The 25,961-nt window shown below is 44.9% G+C and overlaps 1 protein-coding gene across 3 annotated transcripts in view; it reads right to left on the bottom strand.

The window, feature by feature from the left end:
- Positions 1 to 25,961, bottom strand: part of NHSL2 (NHS like 2) — a 305,885-nt gene that overhangs the window by 163,945 nt on the left and 115,979 nt on the right. For all 3 annotated transcript variants that reach the window (XM_051827210.2, XM_051827212.2, XM_051827213.2), the window contains exon 2: positions 13,714 to 13,782. In XM_051827210.2, the coding sequence (XP_051683170.1) occupies positions 13,714 to 13,782 (69 nt within the window). The remainder of the gene's footprint in view (positions 1 to 13,713; positions 13,783 to 25,961) is intronic.

Raw genomic sequence — 25,961 nt, 5'->3', positions numbered from 1 at the left:
AACAGCCCTTGTCTCAACTGATGAGGAATAGTATTTTTTTCACACTATTTGTTGAACTCTTAACTTAGTGTAGGGTTAATCTTATGTGCATACAGTTAATTGAAAATAGATTTTAGTAAAAAATAAGATTGGGAATAGGAGAGGGAGGAAGAAGAGAGGTGGGAAGGCAGGTAGGGTGGGAAGAATCACTATATTCCTAAATTTACATTTATGAAACGTATGAAGTTTGTATTCCTTAAATACAAATTTTCTGGGTTAAAAAAAAGAAAAAATAAGGTGAAAGAGCAAGGTTGGAGAAGGTGTGCTTTTATTCTGAAAATGGAATCACAGAATCTTAGAACTAGAGTAATGTGAGTGATTTCAGGACTAATCTTATCCTTTCCTCACAGGAGGTTATTAATGACCAGAAATGTAAGGGCTGAGGGCTGTGTACCTTGACTCAGGCTGTTCTCTCATTAGCCTAGCTAATACTCACTTCTTAGCAAACTCTTTGGGGTTCAGCACCCTTCCCAGTGCTCACAAGGCATGCACTGCATTCCTTTAACATTCATTTGGCAAAATAATTAGCACTCACTATGTGTCAGCACTCAGAATGCACCAGTGTCCAAAAAGTGCTGCCCTAGTGTGTGGCGATTCAATCACCAAATTTACTCATTCAGCAAATACTTGCGGCTCACCTATGTGTGGGGTCCTGTGTCAGGCAAAAGGAGTTAAGGGTCAGGGTACTGTTCACGGGTTTGGCATCACCCCTGCCTCCACCCCACAGCATCCAGTGCTTAGTGGACAAACTGAACGTTTTCTGAATGAATGAATAATGGAATGACCAAGGTCACAACAACCATCTCAAGTTGGAACTGATACTGAAACCCTGGCCTCCTGATGGGTTGAGTGCTTTCTCCTGCCTTCCACAGTATTCAGCTCAAATCTCTGTAAACTCAATCCCTTTGGGTGAGAAAAGTCAGAGGGGAGAGGACCAAAGGCTGGGTCTCCTAGACAAATCTCGGGGAGGGGAGACCCACTTTATTGTTAAATGGAGCAATGAGGGCAATCTCAGTTCTTGTCTCATGCTAAAGAATTTCGATGTGAACAGGGACAGTGAGCAAAGAGAGATTTACGGAAAGCACAGCAGTCAGGAGGGGGGAATTCAAAGGAGGAGTTGTAAAAGAAGTTTGCCAGTGCTGGCTCCTTTATATATACAACCAATCATGAGGCCAGAGTAACAACCAATCCAAAGGCATGGATAACAACCAACCAAAAGGGCAGCACCTTTTGATCACTGATGCATTCTGAGTGCCTAGAGGTGTGCCTGACACATACTGGGTGCGGATTACTTTGCCAAATGAATGGTAGAGGAATGTGATGGATATCTTGTGAGCATAGTCTCCCTGATGGGCCCCGTTCTGAAAAGTGAGTACAGATTTAACCAATCAGGGGGCTAAAATAACAACCAGAGATGTGAGAACTGGATTCAAATTCAACCAATTAGGAAGTCAGAATAGAAACCAGAGAATTGAAAACTGTATGCAGATTTAACCAATCAGAAGGCAGAGGTAACAACCAATCATGAGGCCAAAAATAACAGCCAATTAGAAAGCAGTGTTAATGGCCCATTAGAGAACTGAAAACTGGATCCAGATTTGACCAATCAGGAGGCCAGAATAATGACCAATCAGAGGTCAGGAATAACAACCAATCAGATAACTGAAAATTGGATTAAGAAAAAAAGAAAATTGGATTCATATTTAACCAACTAGGAGGAAGAATAAAAGCCAGTCAGAAGGCAGGGATAGCAAGCAATATGTACTCCAGAATAACACCCAATTAGCTGAAAACTGAACCCAGATAACAACCAATCAGAAGGCTAGAGTAACAACCAATCAGAGGGCAGGGACACCAACAAATGAGGAGGTCAATCAGGAGACTAGAATAACAACCAATGAGAAAACAGGGATAGCAACCAATCAGGAGGCCAGGATAAAAGCCAACCAGGTGTGGTTAATTACTAAAGAACTAAAAACTGGATGCAGATTTAGCCAATCAGAAGGGACAAATAACAACCAATCTGGAGGCCAGAATAACAACCAATTGGAGGGCAGGAATAACAGAGAACTCAAAATTGGATTCTGATTTAACCAATCAGGGGCCAAGAATAAGAACCAATCAGAAGGGAAGGATGGCAACCAATCAGGGTGTCAGAGTAACACCCAATTAGAGCACTGAAAACTAGATGTAGATTTAACCAATCAAAGAGGCCAAAATAACAACCAATCAGGAGGCTAGAATAACAGCCAATCAGAAGACTAGAATAATAACCAATCAGAAGGCAGGGATAACAACCAATCATGAGGCCAGAATAACAGCAAATCAGAAGGCAGGGATAACAGTTAGAAAACTGGAAGTGTATGCTAATAAGGCATGCTTGTGAACCAATCAGAAAACTGACTTTGGAGTAGCTTGTTTTGCACACAAGCGGGCAGAGTTCTGAATCAGGTTCCTTTAGGAGACTGAACATCTTAAGATTACATTGTGTATGCTCGCCCCTTTTCCATTTGCCCCTGCCTTCGGGGTTCCTGGAGAGTTACTGCATGTGTTTTTCTCTTTGATATGTTTTTATCTTCTATACAGGGCCCCTGGAATCACTATCAGGGGACCTCTCTGGGGGAGTGGGTATGCTGCCACCCTCCTCCTTACTTGCTCGGTTTGGGGCAAGTAAGAAGGGGCAAAGTGTGGGTAGGGGTCCTCCCGGCCCCATCAGTCTGCACAAGAACTGATCATCGTTAAGCGCGTTTCGTTTGTTAAAAACAATGCCACTATCAAGACTGTGGGTACACAATTCCGCACCCACACCCACTCCTGGGCTTCGGGATCTTTTCCTCTGAGCCAGAGGTAGCGCCAGCGCCTGGCAGCTGGAGCAGCCGGCCCAGCGTCCTGGCAGTTGCGCTGCAGCGCCCTCTGCTGCCCTGCTCCCAGCTGGCGCCTAGCTCCGCTGAGCGGGGGAGGAGCGCGGGCTAGGGCCGCTTCTAAGCAGCCTCCTGCAGAAGAACGGTGACTCATCGCGCCGGCTGCGCCCGCACCGGCCACCCCCACAGGCTCGCCGCCTCCGCACACGCCTGGTGACTCGCCAAGACCCGCAGAGCTGCTTTGCGCATGAAAAGCAGCCCGGGGAACGGCCCCCGACAGCAGCTGTGTAGCAGAACCTGTGCCGCCGTCCCTCGCCCTCTTCATGTCTGATCCTAGGCATAGATGAAATTTCCCACTCACCCGCACTGTCGCATTGGCCTAGGACAAGGGTCGTCTTATTACACCGCCTTAACAGAGGGAAACACAGGTTGAGAGAAAGGGAAGGTGAGGTCCAGGATAAGCAGCTAAAATGCAGAGCAACAGCTACGTTACACAGTCCTATGACTCCAAAGTTCAGGGTGTGTGTTCCTCACCGACCCCTCCCCACCCCCAATTGCACTAGTTTTAATTACATCATAGAGAACCTTGAAGGTCAAGCATTACAATAAACATTTACCATTTTAGAAATAGCAGAAGATGGGGCTGGCGCTTTGGTGTCGCGGGTAAAGCCACCACCTGTAATGCTGGCATCCCATATGGACACTGGTTCGAGTCCCGGCTGCTCCACTTCCGATCCAGCGCTCTGCTATAGCCTGGGAAAGCAGTAGAAGATGGCCCAAGTCCTTGGGCCCCTGAACCCACGTAGGAGACCCAGAAGAAGCTCCTGGCTCCTGGCTTCAGATCAGCTCAGTTCCGGCCATTGTGGTCAGTTAGGGAGTGAATCAGCAGATGGAAGACCTCTCTGCCTCTCCTTCTCTCTCTGTGTAACTCTGACTTTCAAATAAAAAACTAAATCTTTAAAAAAAGAAATAAAAGCAGATCTATACATGACATTTTAAAAGAAAATTGGATGGCGTTTGGGCTTGATTCTGTAAAGGTGTTTTAGATTATGGCGCTGGCTGGCGCCGCGGCTCAATAGGCTAATCCTCCGCCTGCGGCGCCGGCACACCGGGTTCTAGTCCCGGTCGGATCGCCGGTCGGATCGCCGGTTCTGTCCTGGTTGCTCCTCTTCCAGTCCAGCTCTCTGTTGTGGCCTGGGAGTGCAGTGGAGGATGGCCCAAGTGCTTGGGCCCTGCACCCTCATGGGAGACCAGGAGGAAGCACCTGGCTCCTCGCACGGTGCGCCGGCCGCAGTGCACCAGCTGCAGAGGCCATTGGGGGATGAACCAATGGAAAAAGGAAGACCTTTCTCTCTGTCTCTCTCACTGTCCACTCTGCCTGTCAAAAAATAAAATAAAATAGATTATGGCACACAGGACAGCAATGGGACCTGTGAATTAAATGCATCAAAGGAAAGCAGATTGGAAGAGTGGCACCTAAATTAGAGTCACAAATATGAGAAAAAAAGGGGAAGCGATATGGGAGCAGGAATGGCTTAATAATGTTAAAAGTAGGGAAACCAAAACCCACAGAGGTATTATTTGCTGTAATTGAGTTTGCCTTCTCTATGAGTGATGTTTTTGTGGCTTTCTTAGTTGAGAAGACCCAGAGTGTTGCCAGTGGCTCAGACCTCACTCCTGTTTAGAGACTTTGATCTTGTTGAGGGAGAATACAGCTGCCTGAAAGCAGTGTCCATCCTGTTAGCTGAATGAAAGAAAGATGAGAGAACTGGTTACCCAGAGAAAATTTGCACATGTGAAAGAACCCTAACCCAGTCCCTGCTTCCTACTTGGGAAAAGTTTGGAGAGCTCCAGCTAAACTCCAAGGCTGCTTCCTGCTACTGAATATCTTTCTGGCCTACAGTTTGCTAGAGCACCTGAGTGGGCCAAACAGCAAGACCTGGGTAACTGGCTGTGAGTACCTGTTGCTGATAGGGACTCCATGGGCCCCTGGAAATCAAAGAAAAAACATGGGAAAGAAAAAACAAACACTCCAGAAGCCCTGAGGGAGGGGGAGAGGAGAGAAACATATACAACGTAATTTTCATCTATTGTTGAGTCTTTCCAGAAACCTGATTAAGCACTCTGTACACTTCTGTGCAAAACAGGCTACACCAATGTCACATCTCATTAGCATACACATCCATTAATCGGAGAGAACTTCCTGCTTTAGAAACACATAAAAGTCTGAGCCAGGCAGTCTTGAGAAGCAGTTCAGGGCATGCAGCCTTTCAGGGAAGGCAACCCCTCTGAGGCAGTTTGAGGCAGGCCCTCCTGGCTGCCAGAGAGCTTTCCCAGCTTCCTTCACTGTGCACTCCTTCCTTGTCTGTGTGCCTCATTCATCACGGTCACGAGACAAAGAACTTTGATGGAGCTAACAGAGAAGTCAAGCTGTAACCTAGAAAGTGGCAGAGCTCAGTGAACCTGGAATAAAGGAGAAGCTGTAACCCAGAGAGCTGCAACACGAAAGAGCTGTAACAGAGCTGCAGAACCTGGGGAGAAGAAGAAAGTGCCATGTGCATCTCTTCAGAATGAAACACAGACCCAAGTGATGGAGCTGTAGATGCCTCCTGCCACTACTCCTGTAACAAGAGCTCTCCTCCAACATCTAAGAAGTGTTTATGTAAATTCGGTTTTATCTATGGTTTCATCATGGTTTTGCATTATGTATTTATGTTACTTGAAAAGGCTTTTGCTATGCCAGTCACAAATATATACATCTCTATTTTCCCCACTATGGTTATTTTTTAAAAAATTTAGTTGTTTTGGGGCCGGCACCGTGGTGCACTTGGGTAATCCTCCGCCTCCGGTGCTGGCATCCCATACGGGCGCCGGTTCCTCCTCTTCCAGTCCTCTTCCAGCTCTCTGCTGTGGGCTGGGAAAACAGTGGAGGATGGCCTGGGTCCTTGGGCCCCTGCACCCGCATGGGAGACCAGGAAGAAGCACCTGGCTCCTGGCTTCAAATCAGCTCAGCTCCGGCCATTGCGGCCATTTGGGGAGTGAACCACTGGAAGGAAGACCTTTCTCTCTTTCTTTCCCTCTCACTGTCTGTAACTCTACCTCTCAAATAAATAAATAAATAAAATATTAAAAGAAATTTAGTTGTTTGAGCATACCCTGGGAGACAGCAGATGATGGCTAAAGTACTTGGGTCCCTGTCATCCACTTGGGAGGCCTGGATTGTATTCCAAGCTCCATTCTTTGGCTTGCTCCAGTCCTAGCTGTTGCAGGCATTTAGGGAGTGAACCAGCAGATAGAAGATCTCTGTCTGTCTCAGTCTCTCAAGTAAATTGAAAATAAATAAAAAGACTGTGAGAAACATTTTTAAAAAGTTAGTGGAGCAGCTGGGATTCGAAATAGTGCACATATGGGGTGCCAGCACTGCAGTCAGTGGCGTTGCCCACTATGCCACAGGGCCGGCCTCTAACTTGTGTTTTAATTTTATTTTTCCACAAATTTTTGGATGTACTCCAATATATTATTGAAAGAATAATCAAAACAACTATAGAATTTCTGTAAAACAATGAAAAAGCAAACGACTCAAAAAGTATAGGCAAAGTGTATAGACAAGCAACTCAGAAGGAGAATTATAAATGGCCAATAGATGTTTGAAAAGATGCTCAACCTCTGTTAATAAAACAACTGCCAGATACTAGCTTTCACCCACCACGCTGACAACTACATGTTTAACGACATCAGGTATTTTCAAGGAGGTGAGCAATACTGCTATTGTACACTACGGGGTCCAGACCAGCCATCATGGGTAGCAGTTTGGCAGTATCCATCAACATGTAAAATGCATATCCTCGAGCTGGCGCCGCGGCTCACTAGGCTAATCCTCCGCCTTGCGGCGCCGGCACACCGGGTTCTAGTCCCGGTCAGGGCGCTGGATTCTGTCCCGGTTGCCCCTCTTCCAGGCCAGCTCTCTGCTGTGGCCAGGGAGTGCAGTGGAGGATGGCCCAAGTCTTTGGGCCCTGCACCCCATGGGAGACCAGGATAAGTACCTGACTCCTGCATCGGATCAGCGCGGTGCGCCAGCCGCAGCGTGCCAGCCGCGGTGGCCATTGGAGGGTGAACCAACGGCAAAGGAAGACCTTTCTCTCTGTCTCTCACTGTCTACTCTGCCTGTCAAAAATAAATAAATAAATAAAAAATAAAATGCATATCCTCTATTACCCAGCAACTGCACTTCTTACCATCCATCCTAAAGAACCTCTTGCATGTGTACACAAATTTTACTGAATGGATGCTTACTGAAGTACTGCATTGCCTGTCAGAATTTAGAAACAACCTAAGAATTCATTCAATAGGCACAGTAGGGCTAACATGGATAATGGTAATATTATCTACCAAAAAAAGCTAGACAAGGGTTGGGCATTGTGGTGCAACGAGGTAAGCCACTACTTGGGATGCCCATATCCCATACGATCCAGCTTCTCACTAATGTGCCTGGGAGGCAGCAAAATATGACTTAAGTACTTGGATCCTTGCCATCTATGTGAGAGACCCAGATGGAGTTCCAGGCTCCAGGCTTTGGCCTGGCCCAGCTCTGGCTGTTGCAGGCTATTTAGGGAGTGAACCAGCAGATGGAAGATCTCTCTCTCTCTCTCTCTCTCTGCCTCTCCCTCTCTATGTCACTGTCTTTCAAATCAATCAATCAATCTTTTGAGAAAGCTAAAATAGTTTGAAGGTTTTCACCATGAAAAAATGATAACTGTTTGAGGAGGCAGATATACTTAACTTGACTTGAACATTACACAGTGTATACATGTATGGAAAGAGCACATGGTACTCTACAAACTTCTAATTTTTACGCATCACTTAAAACATAAAAAATTTAAAAGGGAGTCATCAATAGGTGAATAGTTAAATAAATTCTGAAAAAAGTCATATTCTACAAGCTTACGTAACATTTTAAAAGAATAAGTTTGGACTTCTGCTTCTGGGAAGATATTGTAGACAATTTTTTTCCTGCTAAACTGCAATTAAAAACTCTGACCATTACACATAAAACAAACACAAGGAGCTGGTGTTGTGGCTCAGTGGGTTGATCTACTGCTTTCAGTGTTGGCAACCTACATCACAACACTGGTTGGGGTCTTTGCTACTCCACTTCCAATCCAGGTTCCTGCTAATAAACCTGGAAAAGCAGCAGAAGATTTCCCAAGTTCTGGGGCCCCTGCCACTCATGTGGGAGACCTGGATAGAGTTTTAGGCTCTGGACTTCAGCCTGTCCTAACTCAGGTCTTTGGGGCCATTTGGGTAGCAAACCAGTGAGTGGATGATCTTTCTCTTGCTTTGTGTCTGCCTCTCTCTGTTGCTCTGCCTTTCAACTAAAAGAAAAAAAATATTCTGCAAGGTAGAGAAAAGAATTTATACCAGCAAGAGACCTTGGGACTCATGGAACAACATCGTGGTACGTTACCTACATTTCTGTTATACCTCATACATCCCAGAGTTGAACCCAAAAAAGCCTGCAACCTGGAACCGCCAATGGGGACAGAAAAAAATGCCTGTTCTCTTTTACCAAGACAGAAACTTTTAGATAATAAATGCTCTACTCCACTCAAGTATCACAGGGAAAACTGATTCCATTCCCTACCCCACGGGCAAAAGAAGAGTTGAAAATGCAGCCTTCTACCTTGCTAGGCTGTAACCAGGTTCCTCCAATTTCCACACTGGAGTGATGCTAGAGAATGCTCAGTGGGCAAAAGTAATAGGCCTACTAGACAGAATATCAGCAAAGACACATAAGAACTCAACTACACCCTCAACCAATAGAATCTAATATGACAGGTACAGAACACCCCATCAAATAACATGAGTACCTATTCCTTTAAAGTGCTCATGGAACACAGACCATGTTAGATATAATTCAAGTTAAATAGGGCCTGGTGCTTTGGCGCTGTAGGCTAAGCCTATGCTTACAGTGCCAGGATCCCATATGTGTGCCGATTCAAGTCCTGGCTGCTGCTCCTCTGATCCAGCTCTCTGCTATGGCCTGAGAAAGCAGTAGAAGATGGCCCAAGTCCTCAAGCTCCTGCAACTGCATGGGAGACCTGGAAGAAGCTCCTGGCTCCTGGCTCCTGGCTTTGGATCGTCCCAGCTCCGGCTGTTGCAGCCATTTGGGGAGTGAACCAGCAAATGGAAGATCTCTCTCTCTGCCTCTCCCTCTCTCTGCCTCTCCCTCTCTCTGTCTGTAACCCTGCCTCTCAAATAAATAAATAAAAGAAATGAAAACAAACTCTATTTAGTAACTACAATAGAATCAAACTAGAAAACAATAACAGGGGCCAGTGCCTTGGATCACTTGTTTAATCCTCCGCCTGCGGCACCAGCATCCCATATGGGCGCCGGGTTCTAGTCCCGGTTGCTTCTCTTCCAGGCCAGCTCTCTACTGTGGCCCGGAGGGCAGTGGAGGATGGTCCAAGTGCTTGGGCCCTGCACCCGCATGGGAGACCAGGAAGAAGCACCTGGCTCCTGGCTTCGGATCGGCGCAGCGCACTGGCCGTAGAGGCCATTTGGGGAGTGAACCAACGGAAAGGAAGACTTTTCTCTCTGTCTCTCTCTCTCACTGTCTACCTCCGCCTGTCAAAATAAAAAAAAAAGAAAACAATTACAGAAAAAACCTGAAAAATAAACAACACATTTATAAATAACACATTTGCCAAAAATGAAATCACAAGAATGAGTTTAAAAATACATAGAATTGAATGAAATGAAATTTGTGGGGTGCAACTGAAGCTGTGCTAAAAGTGAAATTTATATTTCCAAGTGCTTACATTGGATAAAAAGGCTTCAAATCAATTATGTAAATTCCAACTTAGGAAATTAGAAAAAGAAAAGCAAAATAAAGCCAAGACAAACAGAAGGAAGAAAACAACAATAACTAGGGGCATAAACAATAGAGAAAATCAATGAAATGATGAGCTGGTGTTTTGAAAAGATCAATAAAATTGGCAAACCTCTACCAAGACTTACACAAATTATTAATATCAGAAACAAAATGAGTATCACTACATATCCTTAAGACATAAAATGGATAATAAGGTAATACTCTATGTATTTTGATAACTTTAGTGAAGTGGACCAAGTTCTTGAAAAACAAACTCCTAAAATCTACCTAATATTAAATAGATGACTATTTATTTTTAAAAATATTTGCTTATTTATTTGAAAGTCAGAGTTACACACAGAAAGAAAGAGAGGCAGAGTGAGCGAGAGAGAGAGGTCTTCCATCTTTTGGTTCACTCCCCAATTGGCCACAACAGCCGGAGCTGTGCTGATCCAAGGCCAGGAGCCAGGAGCTTCTTCTGGGTCTCCCATGCGGGTGCAGGGGCCCAAGGACTTGGGCCATCTTCTACTGCTTTCCCAGGCCACAGCAGAGATTGGAAGTGGAGCAGCCAGGACTTGAACTAGAGCTCATAGGGGATGCCAGCACTGAAGGTGGCAGCTTTACCCACTACTCCACAATGTAGGCCCCAATAGATGATTTTAATAACCATATAATTACTGATAAAATTGAATTTTTAATTTAAAAATTCCCCAAAAAGAAATTACCAGGTGCAAATGGTTTTGCTGGAGAATTCTACCAAATGTTTAAAGAATCCTGCACTGATTCTACAAATCAGTGCAATCTATCATATTAACATACCTATGAATAAAAGTCATAAAATCACATCAATTGATGCAGGAAAACATTTGTTAAAATTCAGCACTCATTATGATAAATAAGAAAACCTGAGAAATAGGACTAGAACTTCCTCAACTTGATAAAGATCATCTACAAAACACTTATAGCTAACATTGAACTTAATAGTGAAAGACTGAATGCTTCTCCCCTCACATTAGGAACAAGGCAAAGATATCTGCTTTCATCACTCTTTCTCAACATAATGTTGGAAGTTTCAAGCAGTAAAAAAGACAATAAAAGGAAGTTAATGACATACATATTGTGAAGGAAGAAACAAAACTATTCCTATTTGGAGATGCCATGACAATATATATAGAATCTATAAAACAGTTCCTAGAACTACTAAGTGAATTCAGCAAAGTTTCAAGATTCAAGCAAAAAAGCCACAACTAAATTATACTTCTATATACTAGCAATGAGCACACTGACACTGAAGTTAAAAATACAATACAATTTACAATTGCTCAGAAATTAAATATTTAAGTATAAATATAAAACCACATGTACAGTGTTTGAATGCTGAAAACTATAAACTGCTGAAGAAAGAAATAAAACAAACCTAAATAAATGCAGAAGTATGCCATGTTCATGTATTAGAAGTCTCAACATGATAAAGATGTCAATTCCCCCCACATTTATATACATATTTAGCACAAAATTCCAGGAAGATATCAGAACTATCTTCTGGAGGAAAACCTTCTCATTGCTAGTACTGCACAAGCAGGGGTCTGTGCTGTCCCCATGGGGTCTGATATAGAGTAATAAGGAATGTTGTTGGGACAGCTTCATATTCTGCCTTATCTTTGCCTTGCCCTGTTACTCTCTTGTTCTCCTGACCTAACCCTGTGGGGATATCTGTGATCTATGGAGCAAGTGCTCATGCACCTGGATAGAGCTGAAGACATCATCACCCAGGTAAGCGACCTCAATGAATGGTGGCACTCAATAAAAGGCCACCTCCTCAGATGGTCCTGGCCCTTAGTGGCTCCTCTTGCTCTTGGTATCCCTGAATCTCAGTCCTTGTCTCTTAAATCTTCTAACCTGATTCATTTTCTTTCATTTAGAGTCTGTCAAGCTTCAAATGATCATGCTGATGGAACCTTGCACAGAAACCTTTTTTACCAGGGACCCTCGATAGGCCTCTGGGGGAGGTGCCTGACTGCCGTTCTTCAGCACAAAGCAGCCAGAGTGATTATTGCCTCTTTCACTAATAGCAGTTAGGGATATCTCTTCAGAGAGGGGATTGATAGGGACTAGGAACTCCAGGAATCCCTGGAAAGGAAAGAAAAACACTGGAGCGAAAAAACACATGGCCTAACTCTTCAGGATTCCTGAGGGAGAGGGAGCTAGGAGAAACACATACACTGTAATCTCTGGATGTTGTTGAATCTGCCAAATGGACCTGATTGAGCACTCTGCACACTTCTGTGCAAAACAGTCTACTCAAATATCAATTCCCTGATTGGTTCATGTAGTATGTCTCAGCATATTCTTTCAGTTCCCTGATTGGTTCCTGTAGCATGCCTCATTAACATACATTTTCAGTTATATGGTTGGTTGTTATTCTACTCTCCTGATTGGCTGTTATCCTTGTCTTCTGATTGGTTATTATTCTATCCCTCCCCTGATTGGTTAAATCCACACTCACTTTTAGAAAGGGGCCAGTCAGAGAGAGCCACTTTCTGTATAGAAGAACCAGCACTTGCAAGCTTCTGTGGCAATTCATCCTTTGCAGTCCCTCTCCTGACTGCCATGGCAGGAGGTTTCTCAGTTTTAATAAATTTCACTTTGCTTACTGTCCCTGTCTACATGGGAATTCGTCTTTGATGTGAGACAAGAACTGAGATTGCCCTCATCATCCTGCAACAGAAAATCTTTCTCCCTCCCTCTTCCTCTCTGTATGTATCACTCTGCCTTACAAATCAATAAATGAATCTTTTAAAAACTTTAAGGAAAAAAAGAATGAGTTAGACTCACATGTCCTAACATAGAAAGGTTTCCAAGACATATTGTTATAGGAAAAAACTAAGTTGCTTATCAGTGTATATGGTGTAATAACATTAATTTTCAAGTACTCATATAAAACCAAACTATGTCTACACACAAAAAAAGCTTTGGAAGAGGGTGGGCATTCTACACTGATAACAGTGACTACCTTTGGTGAGCAGAGTGGGGTGGGGAAAGGATTTTAATTGTAGCTAGATTGATTTTTTTCATAATGAGAACATTTTCATATGTTACTTGTATAAAAGAAACGTTACCCTGGGCACAACTGCAGTGTGCTAGGAATTCCAATCTGTTTTGCTTACCCTGACTTGACCTATCCCTGTTTTAACAACACTGTGGTTGAAGGACCCAGGTGACAGATCCCCTACCCTTGATCCTAAAGGAAATATACCTTAAGACTCCTAATTTGGAAACAGACCCACTAACAACAAAGGCTAATTTTGAAGTATGGAAGTACAATTAAAATAACGCAGAAAGCTTAGCTTGCAGCAAAAGTTTCCATAAGGCTCAAGTTGACAAACTGTCATACAAGTTTCAATACTGGGGACCACACAGGGATCCCTATGCTCCAACCAGAAAACATGGTAGCAGTTAAGCCTCTTTGGGGAACAGTAAGGACATCCATCATGACACCTTCACCCCGGGGGAGAGCAGACCCACTCTAGGGTGGTCCCAGAGAGTATATCCATGCAATCATTCACCATTTACTGAGCACCTAGTGTGTTCCAGGTACTGTTTTAGACACTGACATAGCAGTGAACAAAACAAAGTTCCTGCCCTCATGGACCCCCTGTTCTAGTGGGACAACAGAAGAAAGATAAGATAAATAATCTGTCAGGTAGTATAAAGTGCTATGAAGAAAAACACAGCATGGAAGCAAGGAGGATATAAAGTGCTGGGAGCTAAGGGTTGGAATTTCAGAAATGGTGTCCAGAGAAGGCAACATTTCAGAAGCAATCTGAAGGGAATGAGGGATCCAGCTATGAAGATGTCTGGTTGTTCTGGACATTTTCCATTTCCCCCTCAAGATCTTCTCCACCCCCTGCACCCAGCTTTGTGTTTTGGTAGGCTGACCTGTATGGACTGCATCAACAAGATCCCTTGCCCTCTGGCTCCAGGTTAGGTTTGACCAGTGGGAAGCACCTGCAAGATGAGAAGGAAAAGGAAAGTGAGATTAGGGTATTCATCAGTTCTCAGTTCAGAGTCATCATAATTTGGCTGCATCGATCTACCAAAGGTCACAGCTCCTGCTGGACAGATCTCTTCATGCAGCGTCCCTTCCCAGTTCCCCTTACCGCTCTCTCCCAGGATCTTCACTGATACACTGGGGAAAAGAACTCCTGAAAGGAGGCAAAAACAAAGCGCCAATGTGCATGGCAAGCTTAAAGAATGATCAGGAGGCTGAGGCTGGTGTTGTGGCATAGAGAATAAAGCTGCTGCCTATAATGCTGCCATCCCATATGGACACCTGTTTGTGTCCTGGCTGTTCCAGTTCTGATCCAACTCCCTGCTAATGGCCTGAGAAAAGCAAATAAATAAATAAATAATCTTTTGAGAAGAACAATCCTGTTCTATTAAAGTGACCAGAGCACCAGCTCAAACACATGACTATGTTATTGAATGCCAATGAAATTTATGTTATTCAATGAGATTTCAGAAGGCCTTGTATGCAGCATGGTAATCCTAGTACCTTACCACTTGCGTGGGACATTTAACTCTAGGCCAAAGGTCCAACACGAAGTGTTTCTAGACTGTGCACAAATCCAGAAAACTATCATCATACTTTTTCTATCTAACCTATTCCACCATTCTACGGGTTGGTGCTGGGTTCCATTTTGTCCCCTACTCTGGACCTCTGATAGGCTCCAGCCACCCTACACCATGGGCTCCTCTTCAAGCTGGCTTAACTGTGTCACATAAGAATTCCAGGAAGCACAGTCTACAACCTGCTGTGTCCTCTGCTCACCATCATTCACAGGCTGATGGCAACAGACAGGACACAGCCATCAGGGACATGGGTAACAGAGGCAGTCAGGACAGAGTGTGGGCAACATCTCAAAAGTACCACTAATTTGATAAGGATTTTTATATGTGCCTGAGAGAGCAAGCAGCCATCAACCACACACAGATCACTGAGAGGGAAGAGAAAACCAAACATGTGGCTCCACTGGCTAAAAGCTAGAAGTATCTTCTGGGAACAAAAGCACCCTGGCATTTTTTTCATGCATCCTGTTGATTCTCAGCATAAGGCTTGTTGCTTCATATTCCTGAGCTCCCTGGGAAAAGACACCCAGCTGCAAAATGGAGAAGAGCACATGACTCAGAGGGCTCATTCCACAGCCAGAAAACACTGGTGGTATTTTGTTTATGTTCAAAGAAATCAATCTGAAGAGATCAGCCCTACAGCCAAAGTCAGCAAGACTGGAGAGCAAATAGCTGCCAACCTCTGAGTCTTGGCCCACTCATCAAAGGAAGGGGATGACCTGCATTGGAATCCTGCAGCTGAGGCTTTCAAGCTGTGTGCCCTTGAGCAAGATTTGTAATCCTCCTAAAGCCTCAATCTTCTTATCTGTAAAATAGGGGTAATACCTCACAGAGTTGCAGTAAAGATCAAATGAGTTGTTGGTAACAAACGTGTCTGGTACAACCCTTGAGATACTAGCTGCTCAAAACACACCAGTTCTCTTCTCATGTCCAGAGTTCTTTTGCAAGAGCCAGGACCATGGCGTGGGCAACTATGAGGCTCCAGTGACCACTGGTGTCCTTAAGATCTCTTTCAGGAATTCTCTAGCTCTTACATGCCAATGCTGTTTTCTGCACTTTCCTAAAAGGGTGTCCTGTGTAACTGGCATTTGATCCCCATAGGACATGGTTCCATGCACAGCTTAGTGCCAAAGGGCACTAATACCATTAATTAACTGTGCATTCAACTAATCTGGCAAAGCAGCTGCTTTCAATTCCAGAATCCCACAAATTTTCTTTTTCCATTAAAGATTTTATTTATTTATTTAAGAGATAGAATTACAGCTAGAGGAGGAGACAGAGAGAAGTCTTCCATCCACTGGTTCACTTCTCAAATGGCCTCAATTACTGGAGCTGGGCCGATCTGAAGCCAGGAGCCAGGAGCTTCCTCCAGGTCTCCCAGGTGGGTGCAAGGGCCCAAGCACTTGGGTCATCTTCTACTGCTTACTCAGGCCATAAGCAGTGAGCTGGACTGGAAGAGGAGCAGCTGGGACACGAACAGGCGCCCCTAGGGGATGCCAGCGCTGCAGGTGGAGGCCCAGCCTACTATGCCACAGCGTCCTGCCCTGCCACCTCCCCATCTTTTCTTATTTTACGCCAGGTTACATGAATCCCCTATGTATTGTGAATGCAGGCCTTTGCTCTCATCTCTTTTAACGCCATCCTCTCAGGCTCTCCTCTCTTCTCCATACTGTACCTTCCTCCTGTGCCTTGCCTTGGTTCTCCACCTGTTCCTTCTTTTCCTTTGCTTTTCCACAAACCCTCATTCAAATACAATACTTTGGAGGGAGGGAGCAGTGAAGAAGAGGTCAAGCAGATCCATGGTAACCTTGGGAAAATCATCTTACTTCTTTGCACTGTCTCAGTAGCTCCCACCCACCTTCCCATTCATTGTCACTGGGCTGTGAAAGGGGATTGCATAGTCGAAGGTACATGGCATTTAACTTCAGAGAGTTCATTGCCTAGTGAGGGAGACAGACAGCCCCCTGTAGGAGATGAAGAGCTGGAGGGAGGGGTGCACACAGGTGGGAAAATATCTACTTGCCTCTGGAAGGTCAGAGAAAATATTACAAGAAAGAGGAGACTTACACTAGACCTTCAAGCCTGAGCTACATTTTTCAAATGGAGAGAGGGTCAAAGGGCATCTGAGGGGGTGGAGATGGCATGGAGGAGAGCAGGGCAGTGTGTCATGGGGGCTCTGTGTAGCCAGACTGTAAGGTCTGGGAGACAGACAAACAATGTGCCTTGAAACAGGAATCTGGAACCAGCTTACCCAGGGTGTGCTAGGTTCATGGAGAGCTGGGCCGCAGGTGGTTAGAATTCAAGGCTAAACAGTTAGGACTTTGGAATGTTGGGAAGGAACATAATGAAAGTCATGTTTTAAGAAGGTAATTGTAACCCAAATGCCCATCAACAGTAAACTGGATAAATAAATTATGGGACATGTACTCTATAGAATACTATACAGCAGTCAAAAACAATGAAACCCGGTCATTTGCAACAAGATGGAGGAATCTGGAAAACATTATGCTGAGTGAATTAAGCCAGTCCCAAAGGGACAAATATCATATGTTCTCCCTGATTGGCGACAACTAACTGAGCACCAAAGGGGAAACCCGTTGAAGTGAAATGGACACTGTGAGAAACAGTGACTTGATCAGCCCTTGTCCTGACTGTTGAAGTACAATGTAATACTTTATCCATTTTAGTATTTTTTTTTGTTCTAGTACTATTGGTTGAACTCTGTAACACACAATTATTCTTAGGTGTTTAAATTTTAACTGAAAAGTGATCCCTGTTAGGAATCTGGAAAACATTATGCTGAGTGAAATAAGCCAGTCCCAAAGGGACAGATATCATATGTTCTCCCTGATTGGTGACAACTAACTGAGCACCAAAAAGGAAACCTGTTAAAGTGAAATGAACACTATGAGAAACGGTTAACTTGATCAGCCCTTGCCCTGACTGTTGATGAACAACTTAATACATTATCCCTCTTAGTATTTTTTTTGTTTGTTTTACTTAATACTTTTGGTTGAATTCTGTAATCAATACACAGTTATTCTTAAGTGTTGAAACTTAACTGAAAAGTGATCACTGTTAAATATGAGTGGGAATAAGAGAGGGAAGAGATGTACAATTTGGGACATGCTCAAGCTGACTTGCCCCAAATAGTAGGGTTAGAAACATACCAGGGGATTCCAATTCAATCCCATCAAGGTGGCATGTACCAATGCCATCTCACTAGTCCCAGTGATCAATTTCTGATCGCAATTGATCATAATGATAGGATTAAGAGTCAAAGGGATCACATAAACAAGACTAGTGTCTGCAAATACTAACCGATAGAATAAAAAAGGGAGAGAACGATCCAACATGGGAAGCAAGATACACAGCAGACTCATAGATGGCGGATGTCCTAAATCAAAATCAGCCCTTAAGGCATGTGGATCCAGCTGAAAAGCCCATGGGAGTATTTCAGGCATGGAAAGCCAAGACACTTTGGCAAAAAAAAAAAAAAATGACCTAAATGAAAGATTTCCGCGAGTGAGATCCCAGTGGAAAGAACAGGTCATCAAAGAAGGAGGTACCTTTCTCTGAAGGGAGGAGAGAACTTCCACTTTGACTAGGACCTTGTCTAAATATGATCAGAGTCGGTGAACTCAAAAGGCTTCCATAGCCTTGGCAACTCATGACAAGAGCCTAGGGTGATTACTGATGCCATAAACAAGAGTGTCAATTTGTTAAGTCAACAACAGGAGTCACTGTGCACTTACTCCCCATGTAGGATCTCTGTCCTTAATGTGCTGTACATTGAGATTTAATGCTATAACTAGTACTCAAACAGTATTTTTCACTTTGTGTTTCTGTGTGGGTGCAAACTGTTGAAACCTTTACTTAATATATGCTAAACTTATCTGTAAATAAAGAGAATTGAAAATGAATCTTGGCCGGCACCGTGGCTCAATAGGCTAATCCTCCACCTTGCGGCGCCGGCACACCGGGTTCTAGTCCCAGTCTGGGCGCCGGATTCTGTCCCGGTTGCCCCTCTTCCAGGCCAGCTCTCTGCTGTGGCCAGGGAGTGCAGTGGAGGATGGCCCAAGTGCTTGGGCCCTGCACCCCATGGGAGACCAGGATAAGCACCTGGCTCCTGCATCGGATCAGCGTGGTGCGCCGGCTGCAGCGCGCCGGCCGCGGCGGCCATTGGAGGGTGAACCAACGGCAAAGGAAGACCTTTTTCTCTGTCTCTCTCTCACTGTCCACTCTGCCTGTAAAAAAAAAAATAATAATCTTGATGTGAATGGAAGGGGAGAGGGAGTGGGAAAGGGGAGGGTTGCGGGTAGGAGGGACGTTGTGGGGGGGAAAGCCATTGTAATCCATAAGCTGTGCTTTGGAAATTTATATTAATTAAATAAAAGTTAAAAATAAAAAAAGAAGCTAATTGTAGGGGCCGGCACTGTGGCGTAGCGGGTAAAGCCGCTGCCTGCAGTGCCGGCATCTCATGTGGGCGCCAGTTCGAGTCCCAGCTGCTCCACTTCTGATCCAGCTCTCTGCTATGGCCTGGGAAAGCAGCAGAAGATGGCCCAAGTGCTTGGGCCCCTGTACCCCCATGGGAGACCTGGAAGAAGCCCCTGGCTCTTGGCTTTGGATCGGCACAGCTCTGGCTGCTGCAGCCATCTGGGGAGTGTAATAGCGGATGGAAGACCTCTCTCTTTGTCTCTACCTCTCTCTCTGCGTCTCTCCTTCTCTGTCTATGTAACTCTTACATTCACTAAATAAATCTTTAAAAAAGAAGGTAATTATAGAATATAGAGAAACTTGGAGAAGAAAGGAGGCCTGTTAGGCATGTTTTGCAATGGCCCTGGCATACACTGAGGTCCCAAAGGAGGGTACTGACAATGGGAATAGAAATGAGGGGGCAGAGAAGAGATATCACTGGGACTGAGTACCTCTAAAGCTTAAAGTCTGGCCTTTTTCCTGGATGTACTCTATCTATCCCCATACCTTCTGTCTTGAAAATGGGATCAGAATCTCAAGTTTAACTCCCATCTCAATGTGGACTAATCCCAAATCTTTGAGACCTGGCTTCCCATATGCCCTGGGACCAGATTCTAACTGTTTTCTGTGCATTTCCAAGTATACACCTCATTAGCACGTCCAGAACTACCTGCCCTCAACCCTACTGCATTTAGACAGAACTATGTATCTCAGCTACACTGTGGGCTTCCAGGGCCTACCTAACCCAGCAACTGAAGGGGCATTTTACACCTTTTTAGGGAAAACAGGATCTCTTCGTTCTAAATCACCAACTTATATATGATTATAGAGGGCTCGACACATACACTTTTGGGATGACCTTCCTTTGCTCTCGTTGTTAAGTTCCTCAGAAGTGGCCCCCACCAGATGTGAATTTCTCCCATCTCCTGGAAGTATCTAGAAACGTGTAGAGGCATTTCTGGTTGTCACATGGCTGCAGCTAGCGCTAGCGTTTAAGGTCAAGGAGTCAGGATGTTAAACATCCTGTCACATACCACAAAGTTCCACAATGAAAAGAATTGTATCACTCCAAGTGCCAAATAGCCACACCCTTTATCCACATTTTTGTTTTATGCAGTTTTGGTTACCCATGATCAACAGCAGTCCAAAAATATTACATGGAAAATTCCAGAAAGAAACAATTCATAAACTTTAAATAACTTTCACTATACTGTGATGTTATAATTGTTCTATTTTATCATTATTACATATTGTTGTTAATCTCTTATGGTGCCTATTTTATAGATGACACTTTATCATAGATAGGTACTGTATAGGAAAAAAAAGCAGGATACAAGGAAACTTTTAAAAGTTCGTGGAGGCCAGCGCCGTGGCTCACTAGGCTAATCCTCCACCTTGCGGCGCCGGCACACAGGGTTCTAGTCCCGGTCGGGGCACCGGATTCTGTCCCGGTTGCCCCTCTTCCAGGCCAGCTCTCTGCTGTGGCCAGGGAGTGCAGTGGAGGATGGCCCAAGTGCTTGGGCCCTGCACCCCATGGGAGACCAGGAGAAGCCCCGGCTCTTGCCATCGGATCAGCACTGTGCGCCAGCCGCAGCGCGCCAGCCGCAGCGGCCATTGGAGGGTGAACCAACGGCAAAGGAAGACCTTTCTCTCTGTCTCTCTCTCACTGTCCACTCTGCCTGTCAAAAAATAAAAATAAAAAAAAAAAAACAGTTCGTGGAAAATGGAATTAAAAGGTAAGCTTATTTTGGTGTAAAATATTTTGGGATCCATGCACAGTTTTTAATAATATGCATTTTCCACAAACTTTTTGAAATGTCCTCATGTGTATAGCTTAGTACTGTCTGGGGCTTCAGGGAGCCACTGGGGGTCTTGGGACATATTCCCCACAGAAAAGGGGAGCATTGTCTTCTCACTGGTAAGCACTGTGATCACGAGAAACTAAATTTTGCCCTCTACCATGCAGAATGCACAGTGCATGATGTGCAGTAAGTCTTTGCTAAATTAATAAATCCACTCAACCATTCATACGTACTGAGCATTCCTCTTGGTGCTAGGGATAGAGACATGGTCAAGACTTGGGCAGTGCAAGGGGCAAAGGTCATCCTGAGATGGAGGCTAAATGTCTGGAATGCTTCATTGCCCATGACTACTGAGGGGGCCTCTTCCTAGCAAGGGGAGCTGACACAGTAAAGGCTGAATCAAAAAGCCATTCATTTGTTCAATCGACACTGCAGCAACATGCAAAGCTTTCCGTGGCACTTTCTCATACATTGTCCTGCTGGGGTTGGGTTGGGAGGAGAGGAAGGTTGGGATGGGGGCTGGAAATAGAGTTGAGGTCTGAGAGGTTCTTGCCCGGTTCAGGGCCTGAGCAGACAGGCCCAATCAGACAGTCTCCTGGGACTGGGGCGCGGGGGGGGGGGGGGGGATCTGGTGTGAATGGAAATATGCACCACATGGCCTGAATTGCAGGGCCAGCCTCGGGCTCCCACAGCCCCGAACACTTCCAGATGGATTTATTTATAACTCCCAAGCCAGAGGCAGTGCTCAGCCCCTTTTCCTTATTCCCCTCCCCACTCCTGGAGCAAGGCTTGGCCGCCCTTCTCCACTCCGGAAACCAGCGGGAGACAGGGAATGTACAGCTGCTGAGCCACAGCCACAGCCTGGGCTTTCGGTCACTGCCCTGTTCCCTAGGTGGCAACAGCAGCTTACAGTGCGGGTGTACCCATGGAGCCTGCCCACACTGCTGCCCGCCTGGCCCATCTGGGTTTTCACAGGATAGTTGCTAAGTGGGTTGTGCCAGTGTCCGTCCAGACCTGCCTCCGCTTCATAAAGCCACAGTCACACCCATGTCTTCTCTTCGTTCATCTCCGTGACATTCTGAGCCCCCGCCTTTCTACCTTCTCCCATAGGATACTGCTTCTCAGTGTATGATAGGCTGCCAGAGGATTTGGATGACTCTGATATTTTGCAGTTCAGGAAGAAGCAGCTCAGAGAGGGTGAGTAACTTGCCCAAAGTCACATTGCAAATGAAAGAGCAGGGACAAAAATTGAAGGCCCAAGCTCTGTTCCTGGTACTAATATCTCTTAAACCTCAGTTTCCTTGCATGTGAAGTGGGACTAATGCCTGCGATGTGCTATGGTTAGAAGTGTCAGCTCTAGGGGCCAACATTGAGGCACAGTGTATAAAGCTGCCGCCCGCAATGCTGGCATCCCATGTGGGCACCAGTTTGTGTCCTGGCTGCTCCACTTTTGATCCAGCTCTTGCTACTGGCCTAAGAAAAGCAGCAGAAGATGGCCCATGTGTTTGGGCCCCTGCACCCATATGGAAGACCCGGATGGATGAAGCTCCTGGCTCCTGGCTTCAGCCTGGCCCAGCCCTGGCCATTGCAACCAGCTGGGGAGTGAACCAGATGATGAAAGACCTCTCTCTCTTCTTTCCCTCTCTCTGTAACTCTGATTTTCAAATAAATAAATATTTTTTTAAATGTCAGTTCAAAAAAAAAAGTGTCCGCTCTGTAGTTGCTCTGGATGGAACACGTGGCTGTTCTGTCATTTACTGGCTGGGTGACCTTCAACAATCTTCTTCTACTAACTCAAGCTCTTGATCTTTCTTTTCAGGACTAAAGAGATAATGAATAGAAATGGCTTAGCATGGTGTCTGGCTGATTATGACCATGGATTGTTCGGTTGCATTGTTATAGAACTTACAGCTCCCATCTTTTGAAATATGGGCCAGGTCCCATGAAAATATTCCCTGGGACTCCTCACACATGGAGGAGTAAACTCGAGCTCAGAGAGACTAAGTGACTTACTTGCCTAAGGCCATACTTGTAGGACTACAGGAAGGACTTGAGTTCAGTTACCTGTGATTCTAGGGCTATGGATTCCATGGTTTCCTTAGAGCCTGAAGGATAAACGTTCCTTACTGATTCTCTGTTCTGCCTCCCCCATTATCACCTTGTTCCCACCTTCCTCCTTGAGGTCTGGCCCAGGAACTTTCCCCTTTCCAGAAGCTGAGCCCACCTAATTGAACTAGGCATTTCGGTGGCTCCAACCAGGACCTATGGACACATCAAGCCCTGGAACCTGGTGGTCCTAGGGCTGAAGCTTTCCCACATCTTTCCTCTACTACCCATGGTTATAACCAGTGGTGGCTGGAGAGTCAGGGTGGCAAAGAAAGTCAACAAAGGTTCTAGAGTGACATTTCTTGATGCACCGTTCTCTACTTCCTATAGATCGCCTAAGCCCACAAAGTTGCTCAGAATCCAAGTCTGGCACACCCAACTCTGCATCCAAGGGTCCATACAAATTTTCCTGCAGCTGTTCAGTAACACATGACACCACATTTCTGCCCTAGTGGGAGTCTTTGGCATTCACACATTCCTTTCTGCTTGCTGCTGCACAATTAAACACGCAACATTTCTCCATTTTCCCCATCTCACACCACCAGTCAGTAGCTGACAGCCTGAGGGAATGCCACAGCTTCTGTGCACACATGAGTAAGGGAACTGGCGGGCACTTCTGTCAACTGAACGTGACTCACCTTCAGGGCTCCAAATCCCATCAGTAATTAGGCTCAATCTATGTTTCCCTCATCTTGTGGGCCAGAGATCTCACAGCAAAAATTAAAAGAAAAATTAGAAAGGAAGGGGGAGGGAGGGAGGGTGGGTGGGTTCTTAAACATGAAATCTGTTCTCCCTTTAAATAAATAAATAAATAAATAAATAGCTAAATCAGACAGCTATTTGATAGATTCCCAGCACAAAATGAGCATGTAATAAATGCTCAATCTCTAGCCAAACAAAACAACTTTCAGAGTTTATGGACAAACTTTTCTAGAGGGCCCCAGAGACAGTTCCTCTCTGCTTCTAGCATTAACTCTTAGAAAATTTTTTCACCTAACAAAGGTTTTTTTCCTTATCAGAGAGACTATAAGATATACAGCTCCAGCTACCCATACTGTATGAAGGTACTTCAAAAAAGTTTACAGAAAACAAGGGCAGGCATTTGGCCTAGCAGTTAAGACACCTGTTGGGATGCCTGCATATATCAAAGGACCTGGATACCAGTTCTGGCTCTGCTCCTGTTTCCAGGTTCCTGATGATGAGCAGCCAGGGGGAGGGAGCAGCAGGTGATGGCTCAAGCACTTGGGTTCCAGCACTGAGTCCCTGGCTTCAGGTTTCCCTGGCCATTTACAGGTAATTGAAGAGTAAGCCAGCAGATAAAAAAATGATGCATGGATTTTAATTTTTTTGCATCAAAATAAACTTATCTTTCATTTCATTTTCCACAAATTTTTTGAAATACAATACTATACTACGGGTAAGTAAAGGAGACATGAAGAAGTGATGAGGCCTCTCCCTTAACTTTGAATACTTTACCCTCACACCCTCCACACCCCAAACTGCTATTTGTGACTTTTCCATAATAGTAGAAGATACATTTGTCAAAATCAGTGCTACCAACATTAAGGGTTGGTCCTGACCTTTTTATTACTTTTTCAGTAAAATCACACTGGCAAGTATCCACCTTAGATGCATTCAGGGAAGGACACAAATGCATTGGGCTGGTATGGTCTGGAAAACTTTCCTCAAGGTGAGGGTTCCAGACTGGCCTCCAAAGCATGTGTGTGAATTTCAAAGGCAGAAGGGAGGGATTTTTGGCAAGATCAAAGGCAGAGACCAGAATGTTGTGGTAAAAGCCAGAAGACCCAAAAGAAGTATAGAGAAGTATAGTCTGGCTGTTCTGAAGGCTACCCGTGGGGAGGGGTAACTTCCAGTCATTGGGTTGATCTCAGTGGAGGAGGTTTCTTGTGACTAGAATTAGGGAGCTCAGTGAAGAGAAAACAAGGGAAGATGAAAAGCTACTACCTAGTGTGATTCTGAAAAGGCAGAGAGGACAATGAAACACAGACAGACCATTGGCAGGAGTGGGAAAAGGACATTTTAGTGAGGTCCAGGGACTTTTCTGGAATAAGCTGATGTCAAGTTCTATGAGAATAGCTAATAAATAATGTCCAGTCCTGGCTGGTGATTAGAAACAAGTCCTTAAGGTAGAGATGGATAAACCACCAAATAATGAAACCTGCCATGTTGGGAAGGAGGGCTCCAGCACTGTACAAGTATCAGGGAAAGGAAGAAATGAATAGGCACCTTTCAAAAAGTCAGAAGTCCACAAAGAACTTGGCAAGTATTGTTAAAACACTTTAGTAAGAGCATAGGTTAAATTATGTGTCTAAGATTAAGATCCAAGTGACACAGCTAGGCAAGGAGGTAGTGAACAAAGGAGCTGATAGATTGCCGGCAGTCTCTTTGCCAGAGCCTTGCATCGCTGAAATCCCACTCACACCCGCTCCATGCCAGTCCAGCTTGCCCGCATGCTCACTTCCCCATGATGCAGCTGAGCCTCACTCTCCCATTATGCATAAGAGGCTATGATATCCACATGTATGCAGCTCCACATGGAAATGCCATGAAATCTTCCCAGAGATCACCATTTGCACTGAAGCTCTTCCCAAACTCTGCCCTATTTGTATATTCAATTAGGAAACCATCCCCTCTCTGATAAAGAGGCAACCCAAACTTGGGTGGGAGCAGACACCACCCTCTCACCGTGGAGAGAGGCTGCCTGCGTTCACTTTTGAATGTTTACTATCCCTTCAATCTCTTCAAATAAATCCTTCTCCCATTCTTGCACCTTATGTATGTCTCTGCTTTGAATTCTTCTCTTATGCTGAGACAAGAACTTGGAATAAATACAGCCAGGGAAAATCCTATTTCCAACAACACAATCCCCCACAGGACTAGCAGAAAAACTGAAAAAGGCATCTTAGGTCGAGGGGCTAAGGAAAGTGTCAGGGTGAATTATGCGGGTCCCACACTGGATTATGTAACCAGTAAAACAAGAGACAAGATGGTAAAGGGTCATGCAAAAAGCACAAGTGTGGTAGACGGAGTTCTAGCTCCCCAGATAGGACACACAGCAGATCTTTAATCCTGAAATCTGTGAACATGTTAGATTACATGGCAAACAGGGCCTCAGGTTTGCAGATGGAATTAAGGTTACTAATCAGCTGACTT

Source organism: Oryctolagus cuniculus, chromosome X, assembly GCF_964237555.1.
Source record: "Oryctolagus cuniculus chromosome X, mOryCun1.1, whole genome shotgun sequence".
In the NCBI taxonomy this organism is placed as follows: domain Eukaryota; kingdom Metazoa; phylum Chordata; class Mammalia; order Lagomorpha; family Leporidae; genus Oryctolagus; species Oryctolagus cuniculus.
This window is presented reverse-complemented; position numbering and strand designations above follow the sequence as displayed.